Source organism: Ambystoma mexicanum, chromosome 8, assembly GCF_040938575.1.
Source record: "Ambystoma mexicanum isolate Mex_15411 chromosome 8, UKY_AmexF1_1, whole genome shotgun sequence".
Classification (NCBI taxonomy): Eukaryota; Metazoa; Chordata; class Amphibia; order Caudata; family Ambystomatidae; genus Ambystoma; species Ambystoma mexicanum.
In genome coordinates this window covers 519332098-519344191 of record NC_090929.1, presented here as the reverse complement: position 1 = coordinate 519344191, position 12094 = coordinate 519332098, and the positions used below count along the sequence as shown (strand labels likewise).

Below are 12094 nucleotides of genomic sequence, written 5' to 3'. Positions count from 1 at the left end.
TGGTTGTGTCTTTAGGACACTGTGCTTATGTGTGCAAGCACTATGGGATGGTGCTTGCTTTGATAGGTTGTGTGGTTGTCTTGTTCCCCTTCCGTCCCCTGTTTATTTGTGTTGGGTGCCTATCTATGATAATGGGCCCACATGAAGGCATTGGGGTGCGGAGAGTCTTCTGGCACTTGCTGCTTTCATGAAATACTGTGCATTCTTTAATATGGTGTATTATGTGCGAAGTACCTATTTGACCCGATAGAGACCAATATGTGTGAGATAATACATTTATATATTTTTCAGTATATGGGTGTGTTGTATTTTCTTGAGATATGTGTGTGGACTAATTGTAAGTTTGTGCCGAGCTGCTACCCGTAACTGAGAGTTAAGCTTTGTCACTCTATTTTGTCTAGCTTTAAGAGAGGTTTGGCTTCCCTTTCTATCGGGTATGTTAGGATGGAATATGAGAAAAGAAAGGATTAAGTACAAAGAACTAGTGGACAACAAAAGTTGTGATCTCCCTATATCAGCCAGGAGACCACCTTTGACCATCAACAAAAATCTTCTTATACCCCGCACCTCTAAAAAAAATAGCATCTCATTTCTGTGGACTGCTTGAAGAACCTAGACAAATTCATCCTTTGGATTATTTCATTCACCTTCCCACTAGGTGGAAAATCCAACATCCTTCACACGCCATCACTAAAATCAGCGAATGCCTGGACACATCACACGATTGTACTCGTACAGATATATGACTGCAATGATTAATAGGACATAGAATACATCTGTGCTCATGTATCTATTTGATTGGAAGGGTACTAGCCCTATAGAAAGCTGTCCAGACAAGTGGTCGACTGTAAATTGGTCGAAAGAGAAATGGTCGACGTAATTTGGTCGAAAACCAAATGGTCGAATTTTTTATTTATATATGTATTTTTTAGGTTTTTGTTTAGGGGAAAAAAGGGTTTTTTAGAAAAAAAGGGGGCTGGGGGGACCCCCCCCCAAAAAAAGGAGTGAAAATAAAAATAAAAAAAATTCGACCATTTGGCTTTCGACCAAATTGGTTCGACCATTTGTCCAGTCGACCAAATATCTGGTAACCCTATAGAAAACCTTCTACATATTTTATACGTTGGCAAGTAGGCTACAAATCTTCTATTATAAGTTTCCTTTGAAGCCGGGTTCACCTTTGCTGATCGTGATCACTCCTGGAGAAATGACTGAGGGGGCACTTGTAATCCCCACATGCCATGGAGGAAGCGGTGGAAGAGGAGAAGGAGAGAAGAGGGAATTGGAGGGAGTGGGAGAGGTGGTTGAGGAGGATCAGGAGGAGAATGAAAAGGCAAAGGAGAAGGAAGAACAAGGAAAGATAGAAACCCATCTGGCTTGAGTGTTCTGATCCAGGACTTGCCCCACTAGTAGTTTTGAGGTCCTTGCCACTTTCTAAAGGCAAAGACCAAGACAAAGGTGAACAGTGTTAAAGATGTATCCACACATTCTTAAACCTTACAGCCTTTTCCCAAGAGGTTGTAAGTAGATGAGGTAATGCACCCAGGAAAGTAGCTCCTTCTAGAGTAGACCCTCTTCATCTGCCTTTGTTAACCCACCTTCCGACTCTGTTAGCCAGAGTTTCACCCGTCAGTGTTTTAGTTTCATCCCATAGGATTTGTCAGTGGATTCCCAGCATCATCCCATGGACCAAAACACAAGGGTTCCATTGCTCCTTGGGACAAGGGATGAAGAACTTTGATCGAAAGACGGGTGCTGAAACCGTTCTGCACATTTTCCTCCTCCGTCCTGTTCACCATTTTCTACACTTACGCCAAGTAGGACATCCTATGCTATTGTGGTAACTGACCTCTATTCCTTTATGCCTTCATGAAACTTTCCCAGAGAGAAGGGTTGAACTAAACCTCTAATGTGTGAGTACTTGTTTGATCCAATTGCCGCACAGAGTATATATTTCTTTTATTTAAACTTTTATACAGAGCTGGTCCTTCCCAAAGGGTCTTGGAGCGTCGTACAAAGTTCCAATGGAGGAGATGAAAAAAAGGGCTTCCAATGCGTTCAGAACAGTTTAAGAAAATTAGGAATAGAGAAAGGATAGCAGAGGAGGGGTCTGGATGACTTAAGCTTTACCCAGGCATGTGGACAGGAACGTGGGATGAAGAGGTAACCTGGCCTCATATCTCCTTATGGGGGTAGCGTGGGAGGAGGCTGGCAATGGCAGAAATGTAGTGGTGGAATGTGTATAATGGGCATCGGGGTGCAGCCATCACCATTATTCACCAGCCTTCACTTAGTGTGTCATGCACTGTGCATTACCGAGCAATGACCTACTGCCAGCAGCAGATTCAGAGGCCACAGAGGCTCTCTTTTCCGGAGTGGCCCCAGGTGAAGGTGCGCACGACCTCTGTGTCTGTGGGCAGTAGGGCATGCAAGGGCATCTGGTTTGCATTCCCATTGAATGCTCCTAATGCAACCCCCTCTTTCTCCAATGTGAATTAGTACCAAGAAATTGAACCAAGGGTTTCTGGGGCCGGTCCCCCGTAGACATGTGTGAGTGGAGCAAAGCAATCGCTGGGAGGAAGACTGCACTGTATCCTTGTCGGACGGTGCGCCATTTTGAGGGAAGGATCAGCGAACGCGAAAAAAAAGGGCAAAAGTGCCTCAGGAGTTTTAGAGAGTTCGTCAAATGGAAGTGGTGCAGAGACTTTGGGTAAAATGATTTATCAACCTGCGGCCTGACGGAGCAGACCATGCCCGTTGACCAATAGGCGCTCAGCCATTTTAGTGCAATGCAGTTTCACATAGCATAGCATACGTGAGTGTGAAGACTTACAAAGAATGTTACCATACATCTAGCACACATTGTCAATCAGAACACCATGACATGATGCATGCCAGACCTTGAGTGTCACCTTCTAAACAGCACACACTGTGCCTGATTTACAAAAGCATTTTACAATGGCAAAATCGTAATGAAAAACGCTTTGTAAATCAGGCCATTGTTGAGTGTATTAACATTGCATAAGAACGGATAACAGGACAACGCTTGCTAAAACATACCCACATGTAATGCAGCATAGTACAGCAAAGCATGCTAAGGCATAATATATGTATAGCTCAGAATAACATACAGTAACGTCACTAAGCACACCAAAGAAAATAACAGCATATACATAACAGAACACAATGTAGCACACCAAAACATTTCATAATGTAACATAATATAAAATTGAGTAACAACATGTAGCAGCATAGGGCATAGAGCAAGAAAAAATAAAAGCATACCACAACTGAAAATAACAAAGATAGCATGGCATAGCATAGAGTATTAGTAGAAATATGGAACTTCTCCTGTTAGGACACTGCAAACATGGCAAAACTACTGCTTGAAAAGACAGTAGTGTGAAGCCGGAGGCAATGCTCCCTCACTGATGCGACAGGTATTTGCTGCAGATGTAGTATTAGTGCACGCAGAGGTGAGAACGCGGATATTAAAATAATTGGAAAAAAAGAACCCCCGCCTTTCTTGGCATCAAAGGTTTTTATGAAGTTAGGCAAGTATACTTACGGACCACTTTGGTTCTAATCATTGAGTTGGCTTTATGTGTGCAGTGAATGGAAAATGATGAATAGCAAATGTATGGGTTCCGCTCAGACTATGGGCCTCATTGTGAGTCTGGTGGTATCCCGGCGGTTATACTGCCGGGATACCGCCAGCGCAAATAGCGTTACTGCTCCTCAGCCCAGTGCTATTAGCACCGGAACACGAGTAGTGTGCTAACGGTTATTTCCAGCAGGTAATAGTGCCAAAAATCTGCCGAAAACCAGCAGAAAGCTCGATTTTTACCTCCAGCAAAAAGCTTTTGCTAAAACTCCAAACTTTCCACCCAACTCATAATAGGGCCAGCCCTTAAATGCAGCCAAAATAGCGTTACTGCCGCATTTAAGGGCTACCGCCCAGCTCGTGATGAGGCCCTCTCTGGCGATTTCACTTTTGGTGCAGTGTTCGAAGCCTATTTCCAGTTGTAAATAGCAGCAGAGCCCAGAAGCTCACAATACCTGTCCTAGCCTGTAACTCCCACCTTAAAATAGTCATAGTGCGCAGTACAAATATCCATTAACATTAACTAAGCCAATATTCAATCAGGTGCTACATGGAAAGTGCTTCACTGCCCGAAATGGAGGGGCAACGGCCAGAACAGCCAATAATAAGTGGCCTCTGTGTATACCCCTTTAAATAATGTTTTATTGGACTGCCTTCTCTTTTTCCATCTAAAAAGGTCCCTGCTTCAAATCTGCATCCTCTATAAAAGGGATGATGAAAATTGCTGGCCTTGAATAATACGAATGAAATGACTGCAATTAACATCACTCGCGTGTAAACAGCCATTACCGCAGGCACGGTATGTAATGCCTTTGTCATAAATCCCTACTCAGGAGCTGTGATCAGGTGTGTGTAATTGACTTCATGTTATTGCAGCATACATATGGGGATCTTGTAAGCTCAAATGAGGTTATTGATTGAGCTATGGCATAAGACACCCGAATACAATATGCTGTGAAGATGGGACATGGTAACCTTTATTCTGAAAGTTGTAAGGCTGTCAGTACATTTGGCAACAGTTCACAACAGCTTCATTAGTACAAAGAAGTTATCTTCTAACATGGCATTGATATAGTCTGCTGGACGCAAGATATACATTGAACTGCTGTCCTCTGTAACGCAAAGAACCGCAAATGGCTTAAATGTGTCAAAATCTATGAATTATAAAGTGCATTAAACATGGATTGTTATTTTATTTTTTTCAGTGTAACTGTAAATATAAAGTGTGCATTGTTTTTATGCACGCACCTCGATTGGTGTCCAGCACATCTCCTCGGCTGCCAATGGGCCATACATCTTGAGGCAACATGGGTGCCCAGGGCACTATGGGAAGTGGGGATGTAGATGGCGCTGTTCAAGGTACAGCCCCTGCCCGCCCCTTCACCCACTCCCCCACACAGACCACATCTCTCTAATATTATGTATTTGGCAGATGAAAAGGATGCCCCAAACAGAAGAACTCCATTATGTGAAATCCATAAATTGGAGACCTCACCACCTTCAAAATGTGTTACTGATCTGTATGCACCCAATATCCTTCTGGGAAAGGAAGTGCTAGTGTATCGCTCTGGCCGGGCGTAGGTAGGTGGGAAATACTTATATAGGTTCAAGTTGTACTGCAGCTACAATGGGTTCTACGAACATGAAACCATGTTATTCTATCATTGCCCTTAGGATATCCATTGATAATACCGGTGGAGAAGTGGGACAATGAGCCATATTACGAGTTTGGAGGTAGCCATGCCATTTTTTAGCGGCATGGCTACCCCCAAACCAGGTACTGGGTCCGGGTCCCACAAATAGGGAATTACCGGGCCATTCCGACCTTGGAGGGCCCGGTAATTCCCTTTCGCAGGACCCGGACCCGGTACATCCCCATTCCCATTCCCATTTGAGCCCCCAAAGGGCCCAATGGGAATGGGGAAGATGCTAACAACGGGCCCGTTAAAGACGGGCCCGTTGTTAGCATACTGATCTGCTAGCGGGTGCCGCTAAGGACGTCTGGTCTGGAGTTAAATCAGTAGCTATTAGTAGTATTAAAATATGTGGGGAGAGTCTTGAAGGATCTGGAAATATCGTCTAACTGACATTATTTAGTTTGCTGTTATTATCAAATACAACCTTCCATAAACTGGTGAGAATAAAGTGTTTGGCGGCTTTCCATATCATTTTTTGTAAGCTCTTTTCATGTAATGTTTTAACCACCTCATAGTATTTTATGTTCATCCGGAGAAAACCATACATATAATAATATGGTAAAAAAAAATGTGGCCTGCCTGGTGACCCAATGCTTGGAATCCTTACCTTGAAGAAGTTGTAGGTGGAAGAGCCCTCGATGGTACCAAACTCAATGGCTCTTTGCTTCACCAGGTCATCGAAAGATTGAATGCTCGTTGGCGCCTGCTCGTTCCCAGAGTTCAAGAGAGCAGCAAAGCTGGCAATGTAGGCCGTCACCAGGATGATGGTGAATACCCACCAAATGACAGCAATTATACGCGCTGACAGGGATTTAGGATGAGGTTCCACACCTGTAACATGGTGAGTGTCAATAAGTTAAAATATCTGCCATCCATGGAAGAGGAAAGAGAAAAAACGCATTACTGCAATTACAAATGTTGGTCTTTTTCAGTAAGTAAATAACAGTATCTAGAATCTGAAAGTGACAAATGATTTTGAAAACCTATATCAGGAAAAAATGAAATCAAATACTTACATAGTTTCGTTCAATTGTATTAAATGTCCCGATCCGGGGTGGCGCGTCTGCGATGTGCACTGAGACACAGACCCCCCACACATTATGAACGAGCCAACCCAGCCCAGGGAAAACCCTGGGTTCTCCTGCAGCTCAGGATTCATTGCTGGGCTGACGACTCCACTCCTTGTCCACTCTGGTTGAGTACTTTTCTCTGTCTTTTTAGCCCTCATCCATATTTTGGAACCTCCCCCTTCTTTCCCTGTGTATGTGTTTCTTGTCAAAATAATTTTTTCAGAGGAGCTATACCAGTTTACTTGGGATTCAACACAATTGTAAAATACTCATGATGTTTGCTTTGGTGGGTGGGGTAGTAGATCAGCTAAAGGGCATGCTGCTACAAGGGACTCTGGAGAGCAAGGGGCAGGGGGTTAAAGTATGAAATCAAATCAAGAGATTGGTGGAGATGCTGTACTAAAGCCAGTGTAAAGGTATCCATCAATTTACACATTACACCTTAAAGTCCCGCACATGCCAACATGCCCTATTCCATTGTGGAGAAGAGTTCCCAGTAACAAATAGCACACCTGATACCCATTATCAAATACAGGACTACGAGTTCAATAATGCACAGAAATGTCTATGGCAATAATTTTCTGGAAAATATTGTATGTATACTGAAAAAGCAAACAGCCCTTTCCATGCCTTGATATGGATTTTGTTGACAGAATACAATATGGTGCTGTGTTTCCTTTTTTTAACATGTTTTTAATGTGCATTAAGAACTTTATGCAGAATATTCCTTTATTTTAGAGATATCCTTATTATTAATAATGGGCAAAAGGGCAGAGCTGCACAAAATCCAAGGAAAAGGTTCTTGGTCACCTTGCAGTGGCAAACTATGAAGAGTGGTATGATGTTTTATAAGGGATTGTAATACTTGCCTTCGCCCCTTCTCCTTTGAGCATTGGTTGCCTAAGAGGGATTGAATTGGTTAATAAATGTATGAGTTTAAGCTGGTCATGGCATTCTTTGCCTCAACCAGTTCCCCCAAACTTACAACAACCTTCTAAATATGCTGTGGTGATTTTTCTTTTTAAAATGCCTATAATGTATACGTTTTTCCTGTTAAGGAGTCCTTATTTTATATCTCATTATATCGCTGAACTAAAATATATACAAAAAAAACATAACGGATAGCACTGGTAATGCGGCTCAAACCCTGTCAAGTGTGGTAGCCTCCAGTCCAACAAATCTCAAACTAAAACCTGCACCTGAGTGCTTATGTGAATGAAAAGAGGTGCCTTCCTGTTTTGTAGATAGGACATGCAGTTGCCGGCATGATTATCTCTGTTGAATGACAAGTGTGATTTCAAGTGGTGAAATGATTGGCAGTGCCTGACACGGCTTTCTCGGCTGCATTTCAGGGAGATTTCATTTGGTGCCAAAATAGTGGCATGATGTGCCAATGAAATGTCAAAAAGAGAGATCTGTCCAAATGTTACCCTTAAGTTCAATAGTCTGATTTGTGCCAGGGAAAATTTGAATTAGAAAAAGTGAACCAAAGTTGGCAACAAAATGAATGCGGTATTTGTGTGGCGAGTTATTTCAGCTCACTGATCAGCCCTACGCAGCAGGCACATCAACCAGCAATGACTGGGTTGCTGACCCTGAGCTGCTTTTTTTTTTTACAAGCACTGACTGCTGACACTCCCCATTGGGCTGTTGTCACTGATGGCCTGCTGATTAGTAAGGGCACAGACATACAATGGTCCCCCCCCTTTCACTGCTCTTAAGTGTAACAAGATGGCCATGCTGTCACACCAGGGGCCTCTAGGAAAGAGGTGCTTGTTCGCCCTGGCTTATGACAGATCTTCCAGCAGGCTTAATTTTCCTGAGTGATCACCTGACTGATCAGTGGTAGTTTTCATTAAGTTTCCTCAGAGATGTTGAATGATTATCTGGCGGAGGAGCGAGTGTCTTCTTCCTCCTTTGGGGGTGCCTCAACCTCTAACTGGTGGCCTTATTCACCATGGTCTGGCACTCACTTTGGTACTGCTCCAATCACAAGGGGTGGCAGTTGTGTGTGGAGGCCCAACATCTCTTGACACTAGCTGGGAACTATGATTCCATGGGATCATGATGCCTGCACCATCTTGCATCATCTTGCATCGTGCATGTTCATTAATGAAGATGATGAGGTCCGAGCTCTGCTTACCAATGGGGGCTCCTCAACAAATCTATGCTGCAAAACCCTGAGAGAAGCAGGCATATTGCTCCAGAAAATATTGGAACTGGGGAGATCTGATGAACGGCGAGAGCCAACCACATGGAAGAAACACTTAAAACTGTGAAAATTGAGGGAGCACATGCAGTCAGAGATCACTCCAGAGTTAGAAGAAAAGCTTGAGGAAAACTTGGTTAACGAAACCTCACAAAAGGCAGTGGTCCCATATCAGAAGAATATGTGAGAATACGGTGCAATGGTTGTTGCCTCATAATGGCAAACGCTCAGCATCAGGGCGTGTGGCAAGGAAATGGTGAGGGCCCAGTTCGTTGTCACTGCTGAGGCAAAGGACTCTCGGATGAGTTGTTTAATGGCGAAGGTTTTGGGACTAGTTCACTTTGCTTTCAGGGCCTATGAGGAGGATATTCAAATGCTCCTGCAAGAGTATGATGATCTCTTTCACGGCATTGGCTGTCTGAAAGCAGGGGTGTCATTTCACCAAAATTTCACGACAGGGGTAGTAGAAGTGACATCACATTTCCCTTGACCTCACCCGGAAGTGACATCACGGGAAGCGATGGAACACGACCGTTTACTCCTTGACAAAACAGTAAGTGGCATCACATATGAAAAATATGGTTACAATATTACTGTAACGTGATATACATATCATAAAAGAATGGATCACCATATGTATCGGCAGAAAAAAACATGCTATAACTGCAACTTGTGAAAAGCAAAATACATAGGCCGAAATTGATGCTTATTCTACTCTAAATGCTTTTTTGAGGATTTTGTTTGCATTGTGAATTTCAGGTGTTTAAAAACAAACTAAATCAGTGACTCGCCCCCTGAAGTGTGCCTGAAATAAACCTTCAATGGGTCTAGCAATTATTGTATGGAATTCCAGAAAGACAAATAGCTCAAAAAAGCTACATGGCCATAACCCAGGAGCTTCAATTTATTTAAAAAAAAATGTTTAAAAAGAAGAAAAATTGGGGGTAGCAAGGGAGACCACATGGGTAGCAAGGGAGACCTCAGGAGTCTCACCGGAGACCCCTGGCGAACCCTAAATGACATTCCCGTCTGAAAGTCCTACGAGTTCACCTCCATATAGACCTGTCAGCCCAGCAGGTGGCGCTGTGCCATAGGTGAATCCCATTCCACTTTAGAAAGAAAGCAGGATCTGGAACCGGTGCAGCTGCAAGTGAAAGGGATAATCAAGAAGGTCATGGTCCCCTCATCATGGGTGTCCCGAATAGTGACGGCAGCAAAGCTCAGGCAACCTGATGAGGTTTGCATGTGTATCGACCTAAGACTAATGAACAAAGTCATCAAAAGTGGGAATCACCTTACACCAATAGTAGATAACACCCCCTGCAAACGGTTACATCTGCATACAACGAATCAAAAAATAGTGACTGAAATAATACCGAAAAAAGGAAACTATCAATTTTCTTTTATGGGGGGGCTGCCCCTCCAACCCACTGTTTCCCCACACTTTTAACCAGTACCCGAACCACACCACACACTTTATCACCCCTTACCCCCAACCCCCATAAATTTATTTTTCGTTATTTTTTCGGTATTATGACATTCGTTTTTTTTTCTCGATAAAATTACCGTGTACCCTCGCAAACCTGTAGAGAGAGATGCAGTCTTCACAAAGGTATATTTGAATTCAGGATACCACCAGGCGGCTATGCGCGAGGTTTCAAGGTGCATCATGTAATTCTCATCACATCTAGGACTGTCATCACAAATGTCAACGTGTTTGAGTATCTTTGACAGCAAAGGTATTTTTCAGCACATGATTTTGCGAGTACTGTTAGACCTGCCGGGAGCATTGAATGTCAGTGACAATATTCGTATCTAGCCGGCGTCAGTGAAAGAACAACTAGCCCGGCTATTGGCAATGTTTGAACAAATGAGAGAAAATGACCTTACCCAAATAGGGTGAAAAGTGCTTTCCTGCCTTCTGAGATTGAGCTCTTCAGGCACATGTTTCTAGCTAAAACCATCCCAGCAGGTGCCAAAAAGAGAATGGATATACAAGGGGTCATGGCTCCCTCTACTCTGTTTGAAGTGAGAAGCATCCTCAGTAAGGTGCATTTCTCTGGCTGATTCATGCCTGACCCAGCCTCACTGGTAGAACCTCTCAGAAATGGATTGCCTGTAGACATGGAGTGAGAGGGAACAGCCACATTTTGAGACATCGAGACACTGTTACAGGAATTGTTTGTTTTTTAGTTGCGTAATTATTTTTGTCTTAGTTGCGTATTTATAATGCGCTTAAACACCCAGAGGTTTCTAAGCGCGGACCCGAGGATCAAACCTGTGTGCTTCGTGTCGTCTTGCTTCCAAGGTGAGCACGTTGCAGCTGAGCTATCCTCCCTAAATGCTAGCTCATGTGTTTCAGGGCCCAAAATGAGGAGTAGAGTGCTGTCCTTCCCATGGCATGTGCCAGACATGTGTTCATACAAACAGAGCATTGCTGCTCCTAAATTTAGAGGGAAGCACTGACGGTTCTTTGGTGGTGTAAATACTTCAACGTGTACATTTTGGGTAGGCTTGTAATTATCATTACAGATTGTAAGCCATTATTACTGCTTATAACTCGCACGGTCACCCATCCACTGGCCAAATTGACCCCTCATTGCTCCAGTTGCAGGACTGCATAACCCACTGCCTTTTTCTCTCGACGGCTGGGAAAACCAGCTGTGGGGGCCGGGATGGAGACGCTTTGGTAGATGATTACATGAACCTGGTCATGTAAGCAGGTAGTCCCACGTCTATGTCTTTAGCAGATATCCTAACTGCCACCGTTGATGACTTGTGCCATAAAGCCATTCAAGAAAGCGTATGCACTGGCCATGGGAAAGAGCAGTTGGTAGAACACGCGCACTGTATGAGTGAGGCACAGGAATACCTCCAGAGCCTGTGGAGTGTCAGAGATGTGTTGTCCACCTCTAGTGTGGGCCTGCTGCTGAGTGGCACAAGCACGGTCATTCCATCTGCGCCTATAGACAGGTCATTGTGCTTGCCCATGCAGGGCATCAAGGTGTGAGGAAAGGGGCGCTGCCTCCTGTGTTAAGCTAAAGGAAACAGCAGTCTTCTGTGATGAGTGACACCCTGGGAGACTATTAGTATAGACTTTGAAATAGTGCTAAAGGATCAACACGTCATAGTAGTGCTTGATAAACCCTTGAGGTTCCCTGAAGCGAAATGTGTCTCGCCTACTGCGACACGGTCATGCCATTTGTAGCATATGGTCGGTCAAATTTCCTAAGGTGAGACAATGAACCGCTGTTTCAGGGGAAAGAGTTAGGGAAATGTATGGTGTCCCCAAGAGTTCAACACAAGGGAATAATTCTGCGTTGACCCGGGGCTAATGGAGACGTTGAACACTTCATGTGAACACAGCTACAACCTGTCCATCAAGGGCTTTGGCCCTGTTGGATAATCCATAGTGTGACGAATCAACATCCGGGCTACCAGTGGTCCAGGGGTGAATACTGGTTTCCAAACCATCAATCAGCCCCACACCTCTAATACACCAGAAGGGATCTGA

General features: G+C 43.9%; 1 protein-coding gene across 4 annotated transcripts in view; it reads right to left on the bottom strand.

Annotated features, from left to right (window-relative positions):
- LOC138472164 (glutamate receptor U1-like) overlaps positions 1-12094 on the bottom strand; it is a 375942-nt gene that overhangs the window by 82686 nt on the left and 281162 nt on the right. For all 4 annotated transcript variants that reach the window (XM_069610199.1, XM_069610198.1, XM_069610200.1 and 1 more), the window contains exon 9: positions 5909-6132. In XM_069610199.1, the coding sequence (XP_069466300.1) occupies positions 5909-6132 (224 nt within the window). The remainder of the gene's footprint in view (positions 1-5908; positions 6133-12094) is intronic.